We start from the raw sequence: 22585 nt of genomic DNA on the forward strand, positions 1-22585 counted from the left end.
AGAAGGGACTTACCTATTGTTCACAACCTTATCAAAGGCAATTGTTTTTCTGTTTCAAACATGTTTCATGGTCTGTGTCATCGGAATTCAGGGTAACTCAAAAGCAACTGTGTATTTTGTATATATTAGCTTTCTTGTTGTTTATACAAAGATTAAAAGAAAACAGAGAGAAAATGGCACTGTGATATAAAAATGCAGTACCAGTGTAAAAGGAACGAGTGTACAGGACTTTGGATGGTATATAGTATATGCCATGGTCATCAGCACGATTTACATGTAGTGGGAAGTTCTACACTGTGAGTTTCATGTTTTCATAGCATTTACTGCATGTTCGAAGCATACTTTACAATCCTGTGGCAGTGAGGCTGTTTGAGGGGATAACACAACTAATATTTACAAGAAACACACACACACACACACAAATCGCCCAGAAGGCATGACTATTCCCATAGAGGTTTTTTATGATTTTTCTAATGGGATTCCTCCCTTCCTTCAATTTGAAAAGAGGAATGTCAGTTTTGCCAGATGTACATTGTAATGTACTGTACGAGCTGAAATTTTTTAGCAGCGGTTTATTTTCGCGAATTTCGCGAATCGCCTTTGATCCGCGAAAATAACAACGCACAAATAAGTAAGTTCAGTTACACCCTGGCTACAGGGAAATTAACAACACGCGAAAATGTCCTCCAAGTAGCAGCAATTCGCGAAAATATCTGTACGCGAAAATTTCAGCTTGTACAGTATCGATGATGATGTTGGTGACAGTGATGATTGTCAATGTCATCAGTAGTAGAAGTAGAAGTAGCAGTAGTGGTAGTAGTTGTTGTAGTAGTAGCAGTTGTAGCAGCAGCAGCAGCAGCAGCAGTAGTAGTAGTAGTAGTAGTAATAGTAGTAATGGTAGCAGCAGTAGTCATAGTAGGAGGGCTATGAATCTGTGAATCTAAATGCATTATAATTGAAGTGATGATATCCCACAAGCTGTCAGCAAAATGATTGGCTAGTATTTTAGAGTGGTGTTGTGGCTGGTACATGGCAGTAGAATAATGATCATCATACCTGTCACCCTGTAGCATGAATAATTATTGTCCAAGATGTCCAAACATAGAATGGTTTGAATGTGGTTGGGCAAGGATGTACTTTAGGTCTCAAAGAAGATCCAATTATAATTTGTAACATTTATATGTACAAAATCATTTCCCCCTTTTTTGGGTAGATATCTTCAGATGTACCTGAGCCCTTTCTGTTCTGGGAATGTTGGACAGAGTGTACAATGCTGTAGGCACTTCTCTGCCAAACAGCACTCGGAGTGCGCAAAAAGGGTGTAACACATCATTTTATTCATGCTTGAAAGGCTTATAGCAAAAGAGAGCGCTGTATTGGTATATGTGTGAATCCCAGCATGAATTTGGCATGAAATACTTGTCACATGATGAATGGTAGCAGGTAGAATTATGTTACATGTTATCACCTATACGTGCAGACTGTCTTGCCGAAAGTACAGAGTTTATATTTTCTCCTCAGTTTGAGATCTGGACTGTAGTTGGTTTTTATTGGACCAAGAGAGAGACAGTTATGAACTTTGACCTTTGTGGGGCTATTACCAGAGGTCAAGCTGTGATAATGTAATTTTGCCTCTCTTGACAATGAGAATCCACTCTCACTTACCAGCAGTTGCAGGAGTACATGCAGATACAGAAAAAAATAAGTTAGCTGAATCTAATATATGTTGCACTGTTTCTGCACTACAGTTTCAGTCTCTACAAGACAGAAAAAAAAAAGTAAACGCATATCTCTGTCATTTGTATCTTATCATAGGTGATGGAGCAGAATCCTTGAGGTCTTGGACGCCTTCGCTCGAGAGACGGGTGGTTTGGAGAAGAGGAGATTTAAATTTGCGATCCTCCCAAGTCGCTCCGCTTCACAACACAATGGCTCTGTTGAGGAGGATTTGCCGAGCCGTACAGGAGGCCTGCATGTCTCCATGGCTCCTGATGTGCCTACACATGGTCTTATCGCTAGCATCCACTGCCTCGAGCTACGTGCACTTTGTGGAGGAAAATCTTCCCGGTGACAGCGCCATCACGCTTCAGAAAATGACTCTGGACCCACGGACAAACACAATCTATGTGGGATCCGTCAACAGACTCTACAAACTCAACAGCGATCTCGTGGAGGAGGTGCACGTAGACACCGGTCCCGTGCTGGACCACCCAATGTGTTTCCCTCCCCCGGGCGACTGCCTGGATCCGTCGTACGAGAAGGTGCCCATGAACAACATCATCAAGATTCTGCTCGTGGATGGCGATCGTCTGATCACGTGCGGCAGCATCTTTCAGGGCATCTGCCAAGTTCGCAGCCTGGACAACTTCTCGCTGATAGCCAACAATACGTCAGAGGAGATAGTTGCCAACACCGTGATCGGCACGTCTGTAGGCTTCATCTCTGATGGGCCAGAGAACGGAGAGAATGTGCTGTACACGGCCACCTCGAATGCGGCGTGGCTCGACAATAACGTCCCCACGGTGTCGGTGAGGACTCTCCATAAGACCAGCTCGATGGAGCTGTTTGGTGTGTTGAAGGTGGGCTTCAGGGCCGTCAGCCAAATCATCATTCCAGATGGGACGGTGTCCGAGTCGCCCAGCGGCTTCAACATCACGTACATGTACGGGTTTTCCAGCGGGAATTTCATCTATTTCCTTGCGGTGCAGCCCAGAGATCACAGAGACCTCCCTCGTCAAGTGCAATACTACACCAAGATAGTGCGGATATGTAAGGCGGACATCAACCTGCACTCATACATAGAACTGCCCCTCGAGTGTAGGGTCGGTTCGACCCTCTACAACGTGGTTCAGTCTGGGTTCATCGCCAAGGCAGGCAAGGCGGCGGGCGCAACGTGGCAGAACGAAGACGCGCTCTTTGTCACCTTCTCCCAGTCGGAGGAGCACTCGCGTGACCCACAGCGCAAGTCGGCCGTTTGCATGTACCTGATTTCGGATCTTAATCAGGCATTCTTTGACCGGAGACGTGAGTGTGTCGCGGGGCTTTCGGACGATACCGAGATGGAGTGGTATAAGAGTTTGCCGTGTTCACCCAAGGGCTCAAATCCAACGCTGGTAGGTTTGCAATGCATTTTTCTTGAAAAAAAAATTTAACTTAATCATATTCTGGCATTTTGATAGTAATACTATCCAAAGAGGCACTTCAATGCAAAGTTAACCTGAAATGGATTTTACTTAATCTTAGATGAGAGAGTGGAAATTGTTATTTTTTTCTGAATTCATGTAACAATATATCAATAATTACACTGTTGCCTCGTTTGGAAGAAAGATGAAATCTGATATTAGTAACTCTGATAATGATATAGTGACTAAATGATATTCACTTTGGGATCTGAGATTGTGTGTTTTGTAAACTTGATGGCCATCGAAAGTTCTTGGTGATGGAGAGATGTTTTCCGTGGTGTCTTTCAACAGGTGCAGCAAATGGACTTGAATGGGCAAAACTACTGCCACACAATCGACTTCATCGGTCCAATGGGGGGAACCAATAGCCCCATCGTAGCTCAGCCGATCTACACCGACGACTCCGCCCTCTTCACCACCATCGCAGTCTCGCACAAGCCCCGCGATTCGGCGGTCTTCATTGGTGACGACAGGGGTCACCTACGAAAGGTAACATCGGTACCCAATGTCCGCGTCCCGTTCTGTTACAGATTTTCGTGTTGTGATGATGAGCAATTTGCGGTATGCGAATGTGGAGCCCAAAATGAAAAAAAAAAAAAAAATGTTGACCGGCAGTGATCTCACAAACCTTAATGGGACCCAGTGGCTGGAATGGCTGCAGGCACAAGATTCATGCCTGTAAGCGCATGGCTTGCCTGTAATTGGATATGTGCTTCTCAGCACATCAGCATAATATAATCCCAAATGTTTATCGATGGCCCCCAGCCATTCTTATCCCAGATTCCAGCCTGCCGCCGAAACGAGCCAGGGGAATTGGTCATTAAACTGTGGCAGGTGCAATATTTTGAGGGGTCTTTTGCGGCTATGATGATGGCCGGGTTTCTTCATCACTTTATTTCAAACAGCCCATCTCATCCTCGGGCCTTCAATTCAACTCTGTGTTTAACCGAAAAAAATTACTGTGTCACATGATATCTTAGCCCAGACTGAGCGTGGAAAATGTAATCAATGAATTCAGGTCTATTCATTGTAAAAGTGATGTGCATCTTTTTTTCCCCTGATAAATAGAAATAAAATCAGCTGGCTTTACCCCCCTCACCCCCCCCCCCCCCCAAAAAAAAAATGATAACATAAGCAACCATACAAACAGCATATCACTATTTTAAAATCCTATTCATTTTGTGAATGAAAACAATAACTTACTGGTTGTGTACCCAGAGTTTGAATCATGCTGGTTGTATTTTGTTTGAGGATAGTAAAGATGGTGATGATGATATTGATGATCGATCTTGATGATCGCAATAACTGTCATGATGGCAGCAACCGCTTTTAGTGCAACTTATTTCCATTATTTGCAAAGCACTATCTAGTGCATCATGTATTTTTTTAATTGTACACTTTTGTGATATTATTTCAAACAAAAACTTTTTTCCTTCATTCTTCACCCCAATCCTCTCATTATCTCCACCACCACAACCATTACCACCACCACTACTACCACCACCACCACCACCACCACTAACACCATCACCACCTCCACCATCACTAACACCACCACCACCACCACTAACACCACCATCACCACCACCATCACCACCACCACTACCACCAACACTAACACCACCAACACTACCATCACCATCACTACCACCACTACCAACCACCACCACTACTACCACTACCATCATCAACACTGCTACTATCACCACTTCCACCATTACCACCACCACTACCACCACCACCACCACTACCGCTACCACCACCACAATCACCACTACCACCACTACAACCATCACCACTACCACCAACCACTACCAACAGCTCATGATTACATCGCGCAGTGAGGCCAGGCTCAGCAAGGACAGTGTAATTGTTGAAGGGAGTTCAGTGGTGCAGAATGGACTCATGTTAAACCTGGATGAGGAATATATTTATGTCATGACACAACGCCAGGTAAGTCAACCAAGGGTGCTACCCTTTCCATACGACTCTTATCTTTGTAAGTGCTCTTGACAGAGAGATCTGATGCTGAGTCTGATATGAATAGTATGGGGTTCTTACCACTTCTGTTGCATGATGCCCAAAGTGTGATGGGCACAAGTGCGGTGAAAGATGTCAAATAGCGGAGTGATGTTGTGAGGTTGTCGCATGCTGTGATATTGCCACTTTCCCCAAACGAGAGTGGGGTAGTCATGGAAGTGTATGTTGTGTGCCTTAAGGTTCTGGTATTCTGATTTTTATTCTCGACTTGCCTCATAAATCTTTGTGCAGTTGTAATCAAGCATACTTGCCAACTAGTAAGATTTTATCAGATTCAGTAAGATTTTTTACGTTAAAAATAGCAAAATCAGATTTTCTGTCAGAGAAATCAGATTTTTAAAAAATATTTAGATATACCTTTCACGTGTATTTTCTGAAGATTTGACTGAAAGTAAGATTTTTAACTTCAGTTTGCATAGAAAATAAGATTTTTGCAATCCATGAGTAAGATATTTCATCGTGAAATGTTGGCAGGTATGAATCAAGCCATTGCCTATGGGAACCTGATCTCTCCCAAATGAAGTCTATAGAGATATTAATTAATACTTGATATGGAGTGTGTTATGATGATTAACAGTCATTTGAGTGGAGTTCCTTAAAGCCGTTATACAGAGAATTATATAGGGGGAGATATTGTTGAGGTGCAATGGAAATTCCTGTGTGATTTTTTTTTATTTTCTTTTTCAATTGCATTTTCTAGGATGATATTTTTTTGTGGGGGGGGGGGATATTTTGTTGGTACCTTCCAGTTGTAGAGTTTGAGGAAAATGTTATGCTACTGCTTCAGTCTTCAGACTTCATACTAATGACCTTCTGCAATGAAAGCATTCTTAGAGGCAGAGAACAGGAAGAAAGCTGTATTAAAAAGAAAACAGAAAACAGTGTTTGTAGAGAAAGTTCTAGTCCAACTTGAATTTTTTTTTTTTTTTTTAATAGTCCAAGGGAAATGTTTCACAGTGAAAGGTTTAACTCAAAAGGAGGCTTTCGTTGCTACGGAAATGTCGCATGCTTTAGATTTTAGTCAAAGTGAAGGTTTAGTTCAAGCGAAATGTTGGATGATAAAATGCTGCGTGATGAAAAGCTTCTCTTCCTGATCATTATATCTCATCTTACCCATTCATGTTATTACAGAAATAGTCTTGTTGTCTGGAGTAAATGTTATGCTCTTAGAACATTTAGCCACTACAAATCTGTGAGAGCTCAAAATCTAAGCTTTTTATCAAATGAGGAGGAGCCTGTGTGAAATGGTCTGCATCCAGTGTCAAAATCATGCTGATGATTGGGTAAAAAAAATGATTTTAGCAACTATGGTATCTGGTTGAATGTGGTGATGTTGCTGCAACTGCATTAGCGTACTTCATGGTAATAGAATGAGCACCGAGATGTATTTCCCAGCGAATGTCCGGAGTGTCGCACTGAAATTCAAACAGTTGAAAGCCAAGAATAACTGGGCAGATGTTGCATCGGCAATCCTATCTGATTGAATTGAATTGATCTTTATTTTAAGTCATTTTCTTTCATTTTTAAAACCCCCTTGTTTTATCACAGGCTAATATGGTTGTAAAGCATAAGTGCCAAAATGAAGCCTGGAAAAAATAAGAATTGATACTGTCTCTGCAAGCTGTCGTTTGAAATTCGAGGGAAATATATTTACGACAATATGTAGAATTTTCGATGGAGCAAAGCAACATTGGCTAGGCGTACCACCCTCGCTGTTCATGCCTTGGCAAGCATGCAGGGCAGATACATTGTTGAACATTCAGAGATCGTTACCTGCAAAATATGATGGATGTACTCAGCGGCCTCTCGCAGCTCCCAGTCATGTGACGGACTTCCTCAATGAATTTGGAGCGGCATTTTCCGCCCCGCCATGAATGGATCACCTGGTTTCATGGAGCCAATTCTGGTTCATCCACTCGCGGGCGGGGGGATCGTAGTAATAAAAAAAGAAAGAACTTCTCTCCTCTCTCTGCATGGGGATCTATTCACGTTTACGGGGGGAAGAGTCATTTACATTTCAAATCTGGGCGATCCTCGAAGAGATCTACCTGTTGACGTCAGAAAGAAGACGTTTGTTCATCTGCTTCCTTCGTTTTACGGGTTCAACTGCTTTTTAGGATATATAGAGGGGTACAACAACGCAGAAAGCAGAGCTCTGCGAAGAGAGTAGCCAATGTTTGTGTCGCTTGTAATTTCTCAATTTCAAGTGGTTAGGTGTACAGTTATGAGCATTTACCAGGACATCATTTTATTCTGTTGCCATTGTGGTGTTTTTGTAGTGTTGGTATCATTTGCATCCTTTTACTGTACAACTACAGACAAGTTAATAGTGGCGCTATAAATGTGTAGACCCCAAAGAATTAATATCCTTGCATGATGCTAACACACAATTTGGAATACTTCATCAAGCAGCTCTTCTATTCCATCAAATATTTTCAGAATTATCCTGCCTAACTGCTTGTATTCTTTTGGTTAATAAGTGCAGAATATGTAATGTAGCTGTCACTTCATGTACTATGAGTAAAACTGCAAAGTCCAATAGAATGTCATTATGATATTCTGACTTTATTGAATGTTATCTTTGCAGTTTCATTTATTTATTTGGTTGATGTTGCGTTTGCAGTCTAAGTCCTGGACATACCTTGAAATGCACTGTAAGAGAATATTGAATGAAGTGAAATAGAGTTTTTGTATACTGTAAAAGTGGAAATTTTCGCGGTGTTGAAATTTTCGCGCATTTCGCGCAACCAGAAACTAGCGCGAAAATTAAAGCCCGCGAATATTTTTGCTTGCCATATGTTCCTGTGCGTGATGTCTTGATTCCGCGGAATTAGAAACACGCGAAACTATTCTGACCCAGCCAAGCGTGAAAAATTAGTCGCGCGAAAATATCCACTTTTACAGTAATGCAGGTTTTGAAAAGCATATATAAGTGCCATTTGTTTGATTTGACTTTTTTTTTCATGTAGAGCAACATTCTCTAGCACTTAACATGGTGTGACTATCCTTCAGAATATGAAAGGGGTTGGTTATGTTGTCTGGCTTGTCTGATTGTGATAAATTGTAGTTTTATGCAACGTGGGGCCCATTGAGGCAGTTGTTCCTTCATTTGTGAAGACTGCAGATTGCATGGGAAATGATGCTCTGCGAGCCAGCTGGCAAAAAGCAACCACAATCTGTGTGCCACCATACTTGACCTCAATTAAGGAGAAGAATAGAGTTATGATCCACATGTAATGACAGTATTCCATGGAGTAACATCCAATTATTGCCATAAACTGTCTTGGGGAAGATTGGGGGAGGGGGGGGGGGGGGGGGGACTCATCACCACCTAGATTTTTCCTTGGTGTGACTTTCGGCGGGCAACAATCTTTACCCGAAATAAGGTGCATCCACGTCTGTGGGTTAGAGATCATTATCAAATTTATTGTGGGAAAGCACTCAAAAAGATCGTAAACGGGGAATGAAGAGGAAAAGTAGGTTATATGATTGTTTTTGTCGGATGCAGTGCTTGTGGCTTGTTGGCTCCTGTGGCACAGTGTCTGCGATGTTGCGGGAGCAATTGTCACTTCTTTGCTTCGCCAGAGATAGAGAAAGAGAGATGTCCTCGATTAGGAGGAATTCCTTGCCTCAATTTCACACTGTTATCCATCTCCAATGCTCCGGGACAGATCATTATATTGAGCCTGTTGCATGCCCAAGAAAAAAAAAGAGAAAAGAAAAGGAAACGAAAAGAATTTAAGTGTGCCAATACATGCAGCAGTGGCAAAGATAGCTCAGCCCCATTAAGGGTTCTTTGCAGAAGGCATGGCCTGCTATCTTATCCACCATGATGTATTTAGATCTTTTTCTTTTCATTTTTTTTCTTTCTCCTTACAAAAGAGCTTTACTTCCTCACAAACGGCGTGGGATCAGCCCTCTGCATTTCGCGCGGTCGCGGGGGATCGTACCGTGTGCCGCCGCAGCGGATAGCTCCCCATCTCTCTTTCTCTCCCCTAGGCCCTGCCTCGTCTGACCCAGAAATTTATAGAGGGATCGAGATGGGGATGGGGGGGGGGGGGGGGGTAGGGGGGTGCTGCTGCAAGCAGCTGCTTCAATGCGGAAAAAGTTGGAAAACATATTTGTGACTTTGCTCGCCGTGATGTTGCGAAATGAAGATGGAGAGAGATTGCAAACGTACAGAAAGACGGGCTGCCAGTTTAGGAAAAAAAAAAAAAGATACAGGAAACGTATTCAGGAGAGATTGACAATGAGAGAGAGATAGAGAGGGACGAGAGAAAAACACCAGCACCAAAACATACTGGAGTGGATGGAGAGGTGGAAGGTACAGCTTGAATGTAGGTCCGGGAAGATACAGAGGGGGGGGGGGGGGGGGAGATACAAATGGCCAGATAGATAGAAATAATGATGCATTATGCATGGAGCAAAGGGAGAGCTCAGAAGGCATGGGCAGATGAGACAGAAAGAAAAGAGCTATTTCTGTCGAGCGGAGTGTTGTTGTGGCGATCATCGCATCCACGGCCTCTTGTCAGCACATTATGAAGTCTTTCGGGGAAGGAGACTATTTTGATTTGTAGGAGCTCCCCTCTTAAGTGTTGCAAAAGCTAATGTAGATGACGGATAAGTGCTATGTCCATGGTTTAAGGGGGGGGAAGAAGTCTGAGGATTTCCATTTTCATTTTGTTAGTGGTTACAGCATTGTCTCAGTCGTCTTCTCTGAGCAGCAGTCAATTATGTAGCTATTGATCTTTTCCTCTGGTTGGCACATTAAGCCCCAAATTCATCATGACATCAATATCTCTGATCACATCTCAACTACCCAAATTAAGGGATGTCATCTCCGCGAGTCGTGAATTACGTCAAAGCTACAGTTATGTGTAGCTCTCTGAAATAACAAGACTTAGAGCCGAGGGGGAAAAAAAAGAGAGAGAGAAGGCTTTTTCTTTACGGGAAATTTTGTCTGCCACAAGCAAGCAATGTCTCGTGGAAGATAATGCAAGAAGTCATTGAGAAGTTCACCATGCAGGGAGAATGAAAGCGAAAAAATGAATTGAAAATGGGAAAAAAAAATCCTCCCCCTCACAGAAGGAAAATGTAAAAAGGACACGGTGATCGAAGAACTAGTCAATTTAAATTACAGGGACAACCAAAAAAAAAAAAAAAAAAAAGAGAGAGACATATATGAGTAAAAGGAGATGGAGAAAGCAGTGATGGTAGAAAATACAAAATTGTGGGAAGCCTTGATGCGGAGCAAAAAGAATTGTGAGTTGCAAGGTAGAGAGGAATGAAGGCGTTTTGAGGTATAGAACGGAAGCTGGGGTAAGTTCTATTGATCAGCTGTGACCTTGATTGATTTGAAGCCTGTTGCCATGGCTACCTAAGAGATCTGGAGCTTCCTATCAAAATCTGATCTGGCGTTGAAATTTGTTCCGCTGCATGGCTGCCGGCCAAATATGGATCGGGGACATTTTGCTTTTCAGGGAAAGATGCACACTGGAGCGTTTTTTTTTTCCTCTCTCTCTCTCTCTTCTCAGCAACATCCCTGCTAAATGCACCCCTCCCCCTTTTTCTGCCTTTCAGTGGAACATTAACTTTGCTCTCTGTTTGTGCGGAAATGATCGAGCAGTTTCTTCTGTGAACTGACTGGAGTTTTGAGTTTTGAGTTTTAACCATGTAGAAGTGATGACTGACAGGTTGCTTTTTAGGGATGGGGAGGCGGAGGGGAAGTATTTGGCCAACAAATTATGGGGCGAACGTGTCATCTGCAAACATGCACCTTGGTGCCGTCAAGACTTTTTTGGGTTTCGCTTGTTACGGAGCTTGCCGCGTGAAGTTACTGTCAAATATGGGATAAAGCACTGGACAGATCAGGCTGAACAGAGTTCGCAACATGAGACGATATATCCCCATTTGTCCCTCATTCTTCCTTTAATAGCTGGGATGCTGGTAACAGAGGGATTCAACCACTGCTGCTGCTTAGAGAGAGATCCTTTCTTTCATCAGTCATTTCAGGCACGATTTCTTGCAGTCACGATTCACGTCGGTATCTGCTGCATCTGTACTCAGTGGTCTCTTCCTTTTGTTGCATGTCAAAGCAACAACTTTGTTCGATTCGAAACTTATCCGTGTTGCGTAAATAATGTGGATGATATACTTGGTGGTCTCTTTCTTTCATTGCATGTCACAGCAGCAACTTCGTTCCATTAGAAACATATCCGCGTCTTGTAAATGATGCAGATGATATAAATTTACATCTCGTTAAGCCTATTGTAAAGCCCTCCTGAACGAGGTCTCTTGATCTTACAACTGTTAATGATTCTGCTTAAATGGTGTCCATCTTCATCATTATTACAACAGATTCAAGGAAAAAGAATAAAAAATTCCTCCAAACAGATCACAGAGGTTGTTCATTGGTGTGTATGGGGTGGGTAGGGATGGGTAGCACAAGAGAGCCCCCCAAAAAGTCACATGACCAAGCAGCAACTTTGAGATGAAAACAACTAAACATCATTTTTTTCAACAGCTTAATTACCAATATTTAAAATTCTTCAAATCAATCTTAAGTTAGCAAACAGCGCACACCAATCTGTTGCGTCTGTTTCGCCGCCTGCATTCGAAGCAACATTCTGTTTGTGGTTGAACTTCCACCGCATCCGCGAGTCATGTGACTATGCGGGATCCAGAGAATTGAGCTCTCTGAGTAGCAGCAGCGAGTACCTCATGCATGCGCTGATGAAATTTGCATTCGCTGTGGGACCAAATTTTGTTCAATTGCCAATCTCCATTGGACCACGAGGTGATGGACGACGAGCTTACGCGCAGGGTAAAAATAGGCATCGGAATCGGGCAAAGTAGGCCAGAACTAATGCAAAATCATTTGTGATGAAGCCGGTTTGGCTGTTGTTGGTGTTTTTTTCCCCCTTACCCTCCATCCTGGGCCTGGTTTTGTTCTCAGAGTTGCCATCTTTCATTCTAGTTCCAGACCGAGTTTCACTTAATATTGGTGAACTTCAAAGTCATGAAGTATATCAGAACTACAACAGCAACAAAGAGATTACAGTGAATGTTTTATCCATTAAAACAGCAAACCTGCTTCAGCTTCAGGTAAGTTTGGAAGACCAAACTGTCCTCCACTGGAACACAAGAGAGTGATGTGTTCGCCCTGCAGAGGTCAGAAGTCGTAGTCAAAATGCCATATTAGGGTCACTGTTTGACCCCTGTCGGCCTCTTTCTTGGCACATGGGTCAGGTTATCAAGACTTAAAGCGTTTTCCCCCTTAGTGATAGAAAGATACGAGATCACTGTACAAAGCATCCAACTTTGTGAAGACATGAGGTGTGATGTGCTCAGAGATCAAATATTTGAGACACAATTTTGGCCGACATCTTTTCTTTTTATGAATAAATGAGATTACAGATGAAATATGGACACCTTCACCAACACAATACAAAAGGATGGCAGTGAATAGTTCTAACTTGGCAGAAGAATGATTTCTTTATTAGTCTTCAGGTCAAGTCAAAAGCACTAGAAACACCTAAAGAAAAGCAATGAAAGTTTAGTTCATATATTTTGTTCATTTTTTTTTTTCTCAAAATACATGTTAAAGATTAGCTTGGCCCTTGAGGAAGGGACATACCGAAACTTTGAAATCTAGGTTTTTTTTCTTTTCTGTACATCTTCTGAACAACTTTTAGCAGAAATATGTGAGAGGAATGAATGATGGTGGAATGTGAAACATTACTTGCAACATTCATCAGCTTTTGAGTATGGTACAGAAAAAAAAAAACAAGAACAAGAACAAGAAATATAGAAAGAAAGAAATGAATGATTAAGATATGTCGGCTATAGTTTCCACTCAGAATGACTCTGCAAAATATATTGACTTGGCTTGCCATAGTCTTGGGCTAAGGATATTCATGGAGGAAACAGCAGAGAGTTGCTGCCTTGCCGTATTTCCGTACCCGTGCCCACGACTGCTCCAGCAAAATGCCCCCTCCCCCCGACCCTCCCCCCGTTGAGATACGTAGAAGGGAGCAGGCAGGGCCACTCGCCGGCACGGCTGTGAGACGAAACTCCTTCAGCGGCGCTGATGCATTTCGCCGCGATAGCTGTCACGCATAAACTTCTCCCTCTCTCTCTACACACACACACACACACGCATGAGAAGTCGTCATGTTGAACCCTTCTTACAGGAAAAGGGGGATGTCGGGAAAATGGGGGGGGGGACTTACAGGACTTCTGAGACGTCAAACGATCGCCTCCTGTGTATCCTGTTTTGCTTCTAGATGCTATCTCGGGTTAAAGAGAGTTCCCCCATTTCTCTTTGTGTGTGTGTGTTTTTTTGTTAATTCTTTGTCCCTCTCTATCTCGCGGTCTTTGTCTCTATCTGTCCCCTCTGCATTAGTGACGCACGTATGTTGTCAGAGGGCAATTAATGTTGGGGGTAAGGGGGAAAAGAAGGAGGAGCTGTGCAGCAGAGTTTGTTGCGTAAGCGAACGACCCCTTTTATTTTCAGGACTTTAAACACCTGCCCTCTTCATTGAGATGCAGACCCGAGCTACTGATTTCAATCCCACATTTGTTTTCGTTTGGTTTGGTTTGAGTTTTTGTTTTGTTTTGTTTTGTTTTGTTTTTGTTTTTTTGGAGGTGCTTTTGTGAGAAGTCACAAACACACCAGCTGGCTATTTCCTTGCTCGTTTCGATTGCTACAACTGAAATAAACGTGGCAGAAGGTATATTCACGTCGACAATGAAATAACATGGTATTTCACACAGTAATTTGTGACGCGAATACAAATATGCCTCGATAAACACCATGAAACATGTTAAGAAAGACCACGGTATATTGGTTGGTAATTCAAACTTCACACAAAATATGCATGTGGGATTTGAGTGTAAATTTTGTCATAAAGTATTATACCACAGATTGTACAGGGGTGTATTTCTCACATTGCGTGGTGCGCTTCCAGGCTTCTTCCCATAGGAGTTATGCATATGATGTACAGTGCTCACTGGAAATACCACAATATTTTAAGAATGAGAATGGTACCGAGTGGATTACCACGGTATCTGTCACCATGGTATCATGCCAATGAGAATGGTGCTAAGACATTACTGTGGTATTTAGTATCACAGTAATTCCGGTGTGGATGCACAGAGATACTAGCAGAAGACCACATTGAAACACACCAAAACAGATGCAGGAATAGAAAAATGAAATCATTGATTTGTTTTCCCTGCAGTGAAGCTGGGGGCATTTCACGAAACATTTTATCCGACAAAGTTATCGGACAAATTTGCTCTCAGCCAATCAGATGCAAGAATTTCGGTAGCTTGTAACAGTTGACCTTCATGAAATGCCTCCCAGATGTCATTAATGTCCGATCTGTCGGTCCTGCAATAATCCTTGTTTTTAGTTTCCTCTTTCCTCTACACATCATTTGCACACACCTGTTTTCAGATGTTTTCCATCCGAGAGAAGGTTGCTTGAAAAAGCGCTCAGGTGGTTTTTCTGTGTTCATGCTCGAGCTGAGAAGGAATTCTGCATATCTTGCAGCGATACCTCTGCACTTTCGCAGAAAAAATAACCCCAAACAACATCAGTACTGAATGTTCACTCAAGCACATGCACATAGCCAAACCCTTCAGACATTCCTCCCCCGTCCATAGAATGACTTCAAAGGATTCCCACTTCCGCAAACGTAAAAAGAAAAAAAAAAGTTCCTTTCAAATTATGTGTTTACAATTTCTTTCAAAACCAGGGCAGACGACTGATTGTATTTGGGGTAGCTAGCGCCTCCTACCAACCATGTACCCACTCACTGTATTTCCAGACCATGTCTCAGGAGAGTTTAACGTGTCTAGAGGGAACATGCTAGTGCAAATGTTGCGGTACTTGTATAGAGATCTACACAGCACAGGAAAGTAAATTCTGGTTGAGAAAATCATCGATTTGCCTGTGCTTTCGGTGCTTTTGTTTGGCATCAGGATATTAGTCAAAAGAAAGGGAAGAAAAGGCAGAAACACTGATGAGTGGAAGGATGTAAAACCTTACAAGATTAAGAGGACTATGTTATGAAAGCTTTTGATATACCAGATCGTAAAATGCATATCAATTTTAAATAAAAGTATTACATCTGGGGTTTGGGGAATTTGTGTATGCATTTGTACATTTCTGATCAATTCTGAACACAAAGATTAAACCATCATGTCATGTATAAATAAAACAAAAAGTCAAAACATAATATTGTATGCGAGTGAGTGAAGCATAAATTGAATGTTCTTTCACCTTTTTATTAACTATCTCTTCTACTTTAAAGGTTTCAAAGATGATTGTTGAAATATTGTTAAAATATGACAGTGAAAGGTGAATTTTCTGGTTAAAATTTGCAACTGTATATGCATTCCTTCCCAAATCTATTGTGTGCTGAAATATGTAGAGTCCATGTGCAGTCCCTCTCAGCTCGCTGCCACAAAAATGAAATCTGAGAAGTGATGATCCCCCCATAATCCAAGCGACATCGCAGTCGGATATTGTTCCTTCATGTGGTCGTTACTCGGAGAAGCAGAACAGTCATTGAAAGATGGGTCTGGTGCTTAACCCCGCTGTTTCCGTTCGTAACCTGTTTATGCACAGTGTCGGTGGAGTTTCGGAGCCGGTTGCCAGTAAGAGGGTTAACCCCCCATTTGTGCCTTGTCTGGCAATTCACCCCTATCATGAGAAGGCCCTGCACTCTCTAAAAGGCACTTAGCCTGTTGATCAGTTTTTGCGAGAAATATGTATCTCTGACTGTTTTGCTTCGTCCGTGATGTTTTCTTTCTTCTCTTTTTTTTTATTGCGATGCGCGGGTAGAGAGTGCTTTTAGGGTTTGATGTCTTCGAGGTTCTGAGAGGAGTCACTTTGTAAAGCGTGTGTATTCCTGAGAGAGAAAAGTTCATTTGCACTTTTTTGATGGTGGGAGTTGGGAGGTATCTTGTCAGGGAGATTGGGGGGGGGGGGGAAACAGTCTGCTGTCTGAGGTAGTAATGGTAAAATAAGGGTTTAAATAGCCCCCAGCCTCTCCTAACTGGATCCAATGTGCAGTTGACTGCGCACCACGCCCGCTGGCAAGTTTTCTCCTCGTCGCCTCCGCCTCTCGTTCGCCAAGCATATGGCTCTCCTCAACAGGTACTGCATGCGTGTGTGTGCTGGATTCGTCAAAGTTTTTGGTCTTCGACGCGCTGGGTTTGATTGAGTGCCGGTCCGGCATACGAGCCTGCCTCAATCCGCAAACACACAGTTGACACAGTCAGCTCAGGTAGCTGGGGAAAATATAAATGTTATTGCTCCATTCAGTGGCATTAGCTATGTGTTCAGTAATGTTTGGAAAAGAAGGGGGGGGGGTCTTTTTCTTTTCTCATTTTCATCCTTTTTTTTTTTCTTCTGTTTGCCCGGGGTAGCGGTGTGTTTGATTTTACCCAGCGTAGTTTCTCCATTGTAGGAGGGTACCTGTAGGGGGGCTTTGTTTGACGTTCTGTCAATTCTCCCATGTTCTCCAGGCTTTGATCTGCAGCCGTGTTCAAAAGATATTTGACAAGCGAGCAGAAATAATTCGCCTGTTTACACCTTTTCGTGACCCAAAGCTCCCGGCAGCCTTGAGTTCTAGCACCCATTTGATAAAGAACGAGTGGAGGGAAAGGTTTGTGTGTGTGTGGAATCCACAGTCAAAATATTAATAGGGGAAAAAAATATGGAGTATAATTGTGGAAAATCAAGAAAAAGAAGAGTAGTTGTGTTCATTCCCAACAAGCCGTGGAGGGCACGCATTTGGCACATCCTGGGCTGGGATAGACCTTGAATCGCTCTGCTCGTTTTATTGAAGCCCCGGCAGAAACGGTTGGTTTCAGCTTTCTGAATTCTTCTCGTCAGATAAAAGGGAGTTCAAGAAAACCCTGCCAGGCACCTCCAAACTAACATGGGATTTTTGACTACGTATGTTTGCTGAATTTTTCTGTTTAAATTGGCTTTGTGTATTGCCAGCAGGCAAACAAAGAAATTCAATGGGACAGAAAATGTTTTTTTTTTTTTTTTTTTTTGTGGTATAGACTTTCAGAATCTGCAAAGCCAGAATTTGCTCCTTGACCTTAGCATCTTAGCATCCAAGATTCTGTTTGACACTGTCAGTAAAGTGTCGAAGCTTCTGTCAATATGAATATTTTTTCTATTTTTTTTTTTTTTGTTTTGTTCTATAAATGCCTTCTCTCAGAATACTTTTCCATTAGGAAGGATGTGCTGTACAGTTACATATTGATTTAAAGTAAACATCTACTTCAGGTTCAAGGAAACTTACATGAATAGGGCAGTATCAAACAAAATGGCAAAAGGTTTACTCGTAAAGTTTTTGCAAAGAATAAGGATGTCTTGGAATTGGAAGAGGTCACCTGTTTTTGCAATGTAGTGATATTGGTGACAGTGACAGACATGCAAATTAGATGAGGTAATTTTGATGTCATGCCCTAACAAATCTCTCCATTTTTTTTTTTTTTTGTTGCGCACAAATCTTTGTTAAATTTCTGTTTGGCTGGCACTAATTCAAGATAGAGAGGAACTTTGTTCATGGCACCAAATTTGTTGGAGAGTTTTAAAAGTTCAGTGGTTATTAGATTATTTGAAGGGATGGATCACAGTCAGTTGATTATCAGCACAAAGGGTAATTATGCAATATTCGTACGCACAAACCAATGAGAGAGTTGGCAGGTGATGAAATAGTCACTGTGGGCCTATACTGTAAAACCAGAAATGTTTGCATGCATTCCTAATTTCACAAATTTTGCAAGATCCAAGATTCATGGAATTAAAATGCACACGGAAGTTCTTGTCTATGCACTGTATTCATTGAACGACAGTGGCAATTCGCGAAAGTTTCATTCTGCGAAAAAGGCCGTCGGCTGCAATCGGCGAAAATATCATGCCGCAGATATTTCTGGTGTTACAGTGTTATTTGTATATGTCATTTAGACAAATATTATATTCTCATGATATGGAATTTCCACATCATTTTTCAAATTTTTCAAATTTGAAGAAACCTCGTATTATCCTCTTTTTTTGTGTGTGTTTCTCTTGAAGTAAATGCCATAATGGAGTGGAGTTTCCCATTAGAAAGGAAATCCAGAAAGAGAGAGGAAGAGGGAAAATGATTTCTGTTTAAAAAATTGCAGGGTAATGGTGATAACCTGCTGCTTTGCAATAAAGGGTTAATGTTATTGTGGAAGACTCTACAAAATTTTCAGATGCTGTCCTTATCATATTGGTAGTCTTTGGCATTGGTAGTCTGTGCACAAGTAAAAAATGATTTTGATCATCATATCAATGTCATAAATGTGTTTTTTTTTCCATGTCCAGTCATGCTTAGTCATGTTGCTAGGTTTTTTAGTATACATCCAGATGATTTGTGTCAAATTTTATGTATTCCATTCTATGTTGGTCCTCATGATAGCGCATACATGGGAATCCAGGAAATCAGCCGTTTTGGGCACAATGTAGAGAGTTTCTGTCCAAATACCACTTCATTGCCAACTTTCCATGGCCAGTAATTATGAATGGGTCCTAGTTCCGTCTGTTGTCGCAAGATATTAGTCACTGCTTTCTGTTTGCGGAGCCAAAGACCATGGCAGGCTGCTTTCAACATTCGTAGTTCAGCTCATGCTAGGGTACGCCGGCTAAGAGTGGATTGAAGTTACGTGTCGGGCCAAAGTGTGAAATTTTGCTGTCTCTCCGGCACCCAGTTTTCAAAGTAAACCTGCATTCCTCTGACAACCTGGAGTGTTTGGCAATGTAGGTAAATGAAAGGTCAAGTGATTTAAACTTGATTACACCGCACCTTTTCCCCTCGAGAGCTCATTTTGAGATGCGAGGAGTAGTCAAAACCTTGAAATAATGATTCCTCTCTTTACAGCAAGCGGGCTGACAGGGAGAAAAGGAAGGGTATCGATCGCAAGGCAAATGATCACACTGCCACCGGGAAAGGTCTAGCAATTTTGAGACTAGGGTTTCTCCGCCATCGATCAGACGTATATCGCGGATAGATGAATGCCTGATACAAGACAAAAGCCGACTTGTGGAATATACATCGCGATCATCTGCATTCACCGTACCGGTGAGGTGTCGAAAACGGCGTTATATTACGGCCGCCGCGATCTTCTAATACACTGTTGGTATTGATTTATTGAGCGCCCAGAATAGAATTTCATTCGCCCTCGTAATATTTGTGATGTTGTCATTTTAGCTCGCCGTTCTCCAGCTGGGGTTCTCTGGGAGAGAGAAAGAGAGAGAGAGAGAGACAAACATGAAGCCAGTATTTTTCTCCTCACATATTCTCTCCCTCTTCCATTCTTCATATTCTCATCTCTCTTCATTCTCTTTTTAATCTTGCTCTTTGATTCTGTCTTAAATTCTGTTAAGATCACTCGAAAGTCCCCTACATCTCAGAGGTTGCAATTTGTTTTCAAATGGCAGAAAAATGAAATCTATATCTCATTTGCTTTCTGAAAGTGTCTTAAATTCTGCTAAAATCACTTGCAAGTTCTGTATATCACAGAGGTTACAATTTGTTTTCACATGGCAGAAAAATGAAGTCTTTATACTTCATCGCTTTTTGAGAGTTTGAATCAAAGGGCCAGAGGGTCAGTTGATGGCTCCCAGTTGGTCAAAGTGGCATTAACCCATCTTTACCTCCACACGTGGTTTATTTCGAGTGAGTAACCCTCTTAATTCCATCAAGGCAGGTCAGTCGGTTTCAAATCGATAGCTGTCTGTAGGCTATATGTTCACCGAAGTCCGAATGTCTCAACATAGGGACAGGATTTTCTTCTTTTTTTTTTTCTTTTGCTTGTTTCCTTTTCTTCCTCTTTTTCAAGCCGGTGGCTGCATTGCTCGATGTTAAAAGCATAAAGACGATGGAAAGCTCGCACATTTGGCGAGCCGTTTCAGATTTCCTGCTCCAGATATTTTTAGTTTTTCCCCCCTCTCCCCTGTTTTTCTGCGCCCGCCACATCCAGAAATGAGTTGGAAATAGCATGGGATCTGATGCGGGAAGTGTAAATTTAGCCACTGGAGGACGGTGTGGAAGGAGCGAACGCAGTTGACTGTGCTCTAAATGCACGGAAAAAAACCCTGAGACTTTGGTCGGAGATTGGTGTGCGTGTGTGTCTAGAATTTATTGATTCTACAGACGTAAAATGAAATAATCTAAAGGAGTACTCCACTGAGTACATGTATATGCTACCACTGAGAAACATACATGCATGTCACCTGTTTTAGAAAAAAAATACCTCAAAACATAGCAACGGAAGGCAGCTTTTTGTCGGGTGGTTTCATCCCCTTTCCACTCAAAGGGTGGATTTATCCCAAAATATAAATGTGAATTCAGTGAATTCAGCAATATTAGTAGAAACACATCAGTGAAGTTTGAAAATAATCTGTCAAATTTTTTAAAGTTGGGTAGAGAACCATCACTTATTTTCTGTAAAATTTCATATTTGTATGGTGCCATTGGAGATAGAAAAAAGTGAGTGATTGGATGAGTAAACATATTCCACAAATATTCATTTTTCAAGAATGATGAAATGGCATTTGACTTACCCATTCAGAAGGTGGGGGGATGATATGATACCCTTAAAACATTGGTCAAGGAATGTGTACTTTAGATTTTGTGAGATTCTCTTTATATTTTCTGTAAATTGTATGATATCACAGTCTGTTTTCCAGCCTTCTTATTAAGCAATGATGTCATATGGCCTATATAAATTCATAACTTTTGAATAATAGATTGTCCATTTTTGGTTTGCAGTTTTATGGCGAACTTATGTGAAGTGAAAGCATCATCATAGCTGTCCATCCGAGGGTGAGATGGCAACTAACATCACTGATTTGTGAAGACATGGGAACCTCTTATTTCAGGTCCAATTTTGATGAAACCTCGACCATGCTTTTCCCATTTTACTCTGTTGATTGTAGCCAACTTGAGCATGCTTGAACGTGCTTGAACATGGTTATAAATTCTTTTATTTAAGTTTGACCAAGGAGACAGCTGCTTCGTGATTCACAGACAATTAGATTTGATTCTGGTGTCAAACCGAGCATCTGTGAAGATTTAAACTTGGATGATATATGGTGGATACCTCTGTCAATATATTTTTTTCCCCCTGTGAAATTGATGGTCATTGAAAAACAGAAGGGAAGAGGTGGGGGTGCAGGGAATGGGAAGCTTGCTTGCATCAGACATTACCTGCGCCGGATGAGTTCTGATGAGTCATTAGACTCATCAACAGTCTCTTGTTTAATGCGGCGTGAATTGAGAGTGAGGTGAATGTGTGTCCTTTCGGTGAGCAGAAACGGACCCCGAGGCTGGAGGCGGGAGACAAAGTGCAGAGATCACAATGGCGTGATCTGGCAGCAGTTTGGGTTCATCAGACTTGCTGAGAAGGGTGTGGGTTGAGGATATAAGATGTTTCCCTAGCCACATCAAGCAATGATCGGTACAGTCCTAAAGTTATATTGGAATTCAAATCCATATCACTGTTAGCCTCGTTGACTTTGCAGATTCTGACTGATAATGTATACACTGTAGTGATATTGGGTATTTGATATTCATACATATTTATACATAACACAGATACTGCTTGGTACACTGTGTTTTGAGGTTCCCTTTAGCTTCTAAATTCAGGTTATGGTATTGATATTGCTTATGGTAGTTGCTGATTTTTTTTTAGTATTATTATTTTTCTTTTATTGTGCCATGAACCTCTGGATGATTTTAATTATCTGTCTCTTCTCAGAATGCAATGCATAGCTTTGGCCAGGATATGTTTTGGGCCCCAAAATCAACCAAACATTTTGAACCTAACAATGGTGATGGCTGCGCCTGAATCATAGTTCTCCCTCTTAAATTATCTTTCAGAAAATGATCATTTTTCTCTCCCCAACCCCCCCCCCCCCATTGGCTACTTAACTTTTAATATTAGTCTGTTTTATATAACTGATTTATACATTACTGTCATATATTTGAATCAGCTCTTCCATACAACTAAAGCTTCAGAGCATTAGTATGGTGTTGGCTTGTGAAACATGGTTTACAGTCTCATTTAAACTTTGGCTTGTATGATATATCGATACCAACCATATTATGTAGGTAAGAACATTTTGAATATCAGTAAGGGATAGTCTTGGGGTTTGGAAGAGAGTAAAACCACAAAGGCGCCCTGCTCTTCACTGTACCAACCCAGGGGAAGAGGATCAATTAGTTGTGCTTGGTGCAAGTGTATTGAATGTCGTCAAGAAAAAAGAGAGAAAAATTCATGTTTTATACAAAAAGGATGGGACATCT

The 22585-nt window shown here is 41.7% G+C and overlaps 1 protein-coding gene across 1 annotated transcript in view; it reads left to right on the forward strand.

Moving 5' to 3' along the window:
• Positions 1-1887: 1887 nt before the first annotated feature.
• The window catches only part of LOC140238282 (plexin-A4-like), a 172043-nt gene continuing 151345 nt past the window's right edge, over positions 1888-22585 (forward strand). Inside the window, exons 1-3 of the mRNA XM_072318221.1 lie at positions 1888-3113; positions 3474-3671; positions 5004-5135. Of these exons, the coding sequence (XP_072174322.1) occupies positions 1929-3113; positions 3474-3671; positions 5004-5135 (1515 nt within the window). The 5' untranslated portion in view covers positions 1888-1928. The remainder of the gene's footprint in view (positions 3114-3473; positions 3672-5003; positions 5136-22585) is intronic.

The sequence above is a fragment of the Diadema setosum genome, chromosome 2 (genome assembly GCF_964275005.1).
Source record: "Diadema setosum chromosome 2, eeDiaSeto1, whole genome shotgun sequence".
NCBI classification, from domain to species: domain Eukaryota; kingdom Metazoa; phylum Echinodermata; class Echinoidea; order Diadematoida; family Diadematidae; genus Diadema; species Diadema setosum.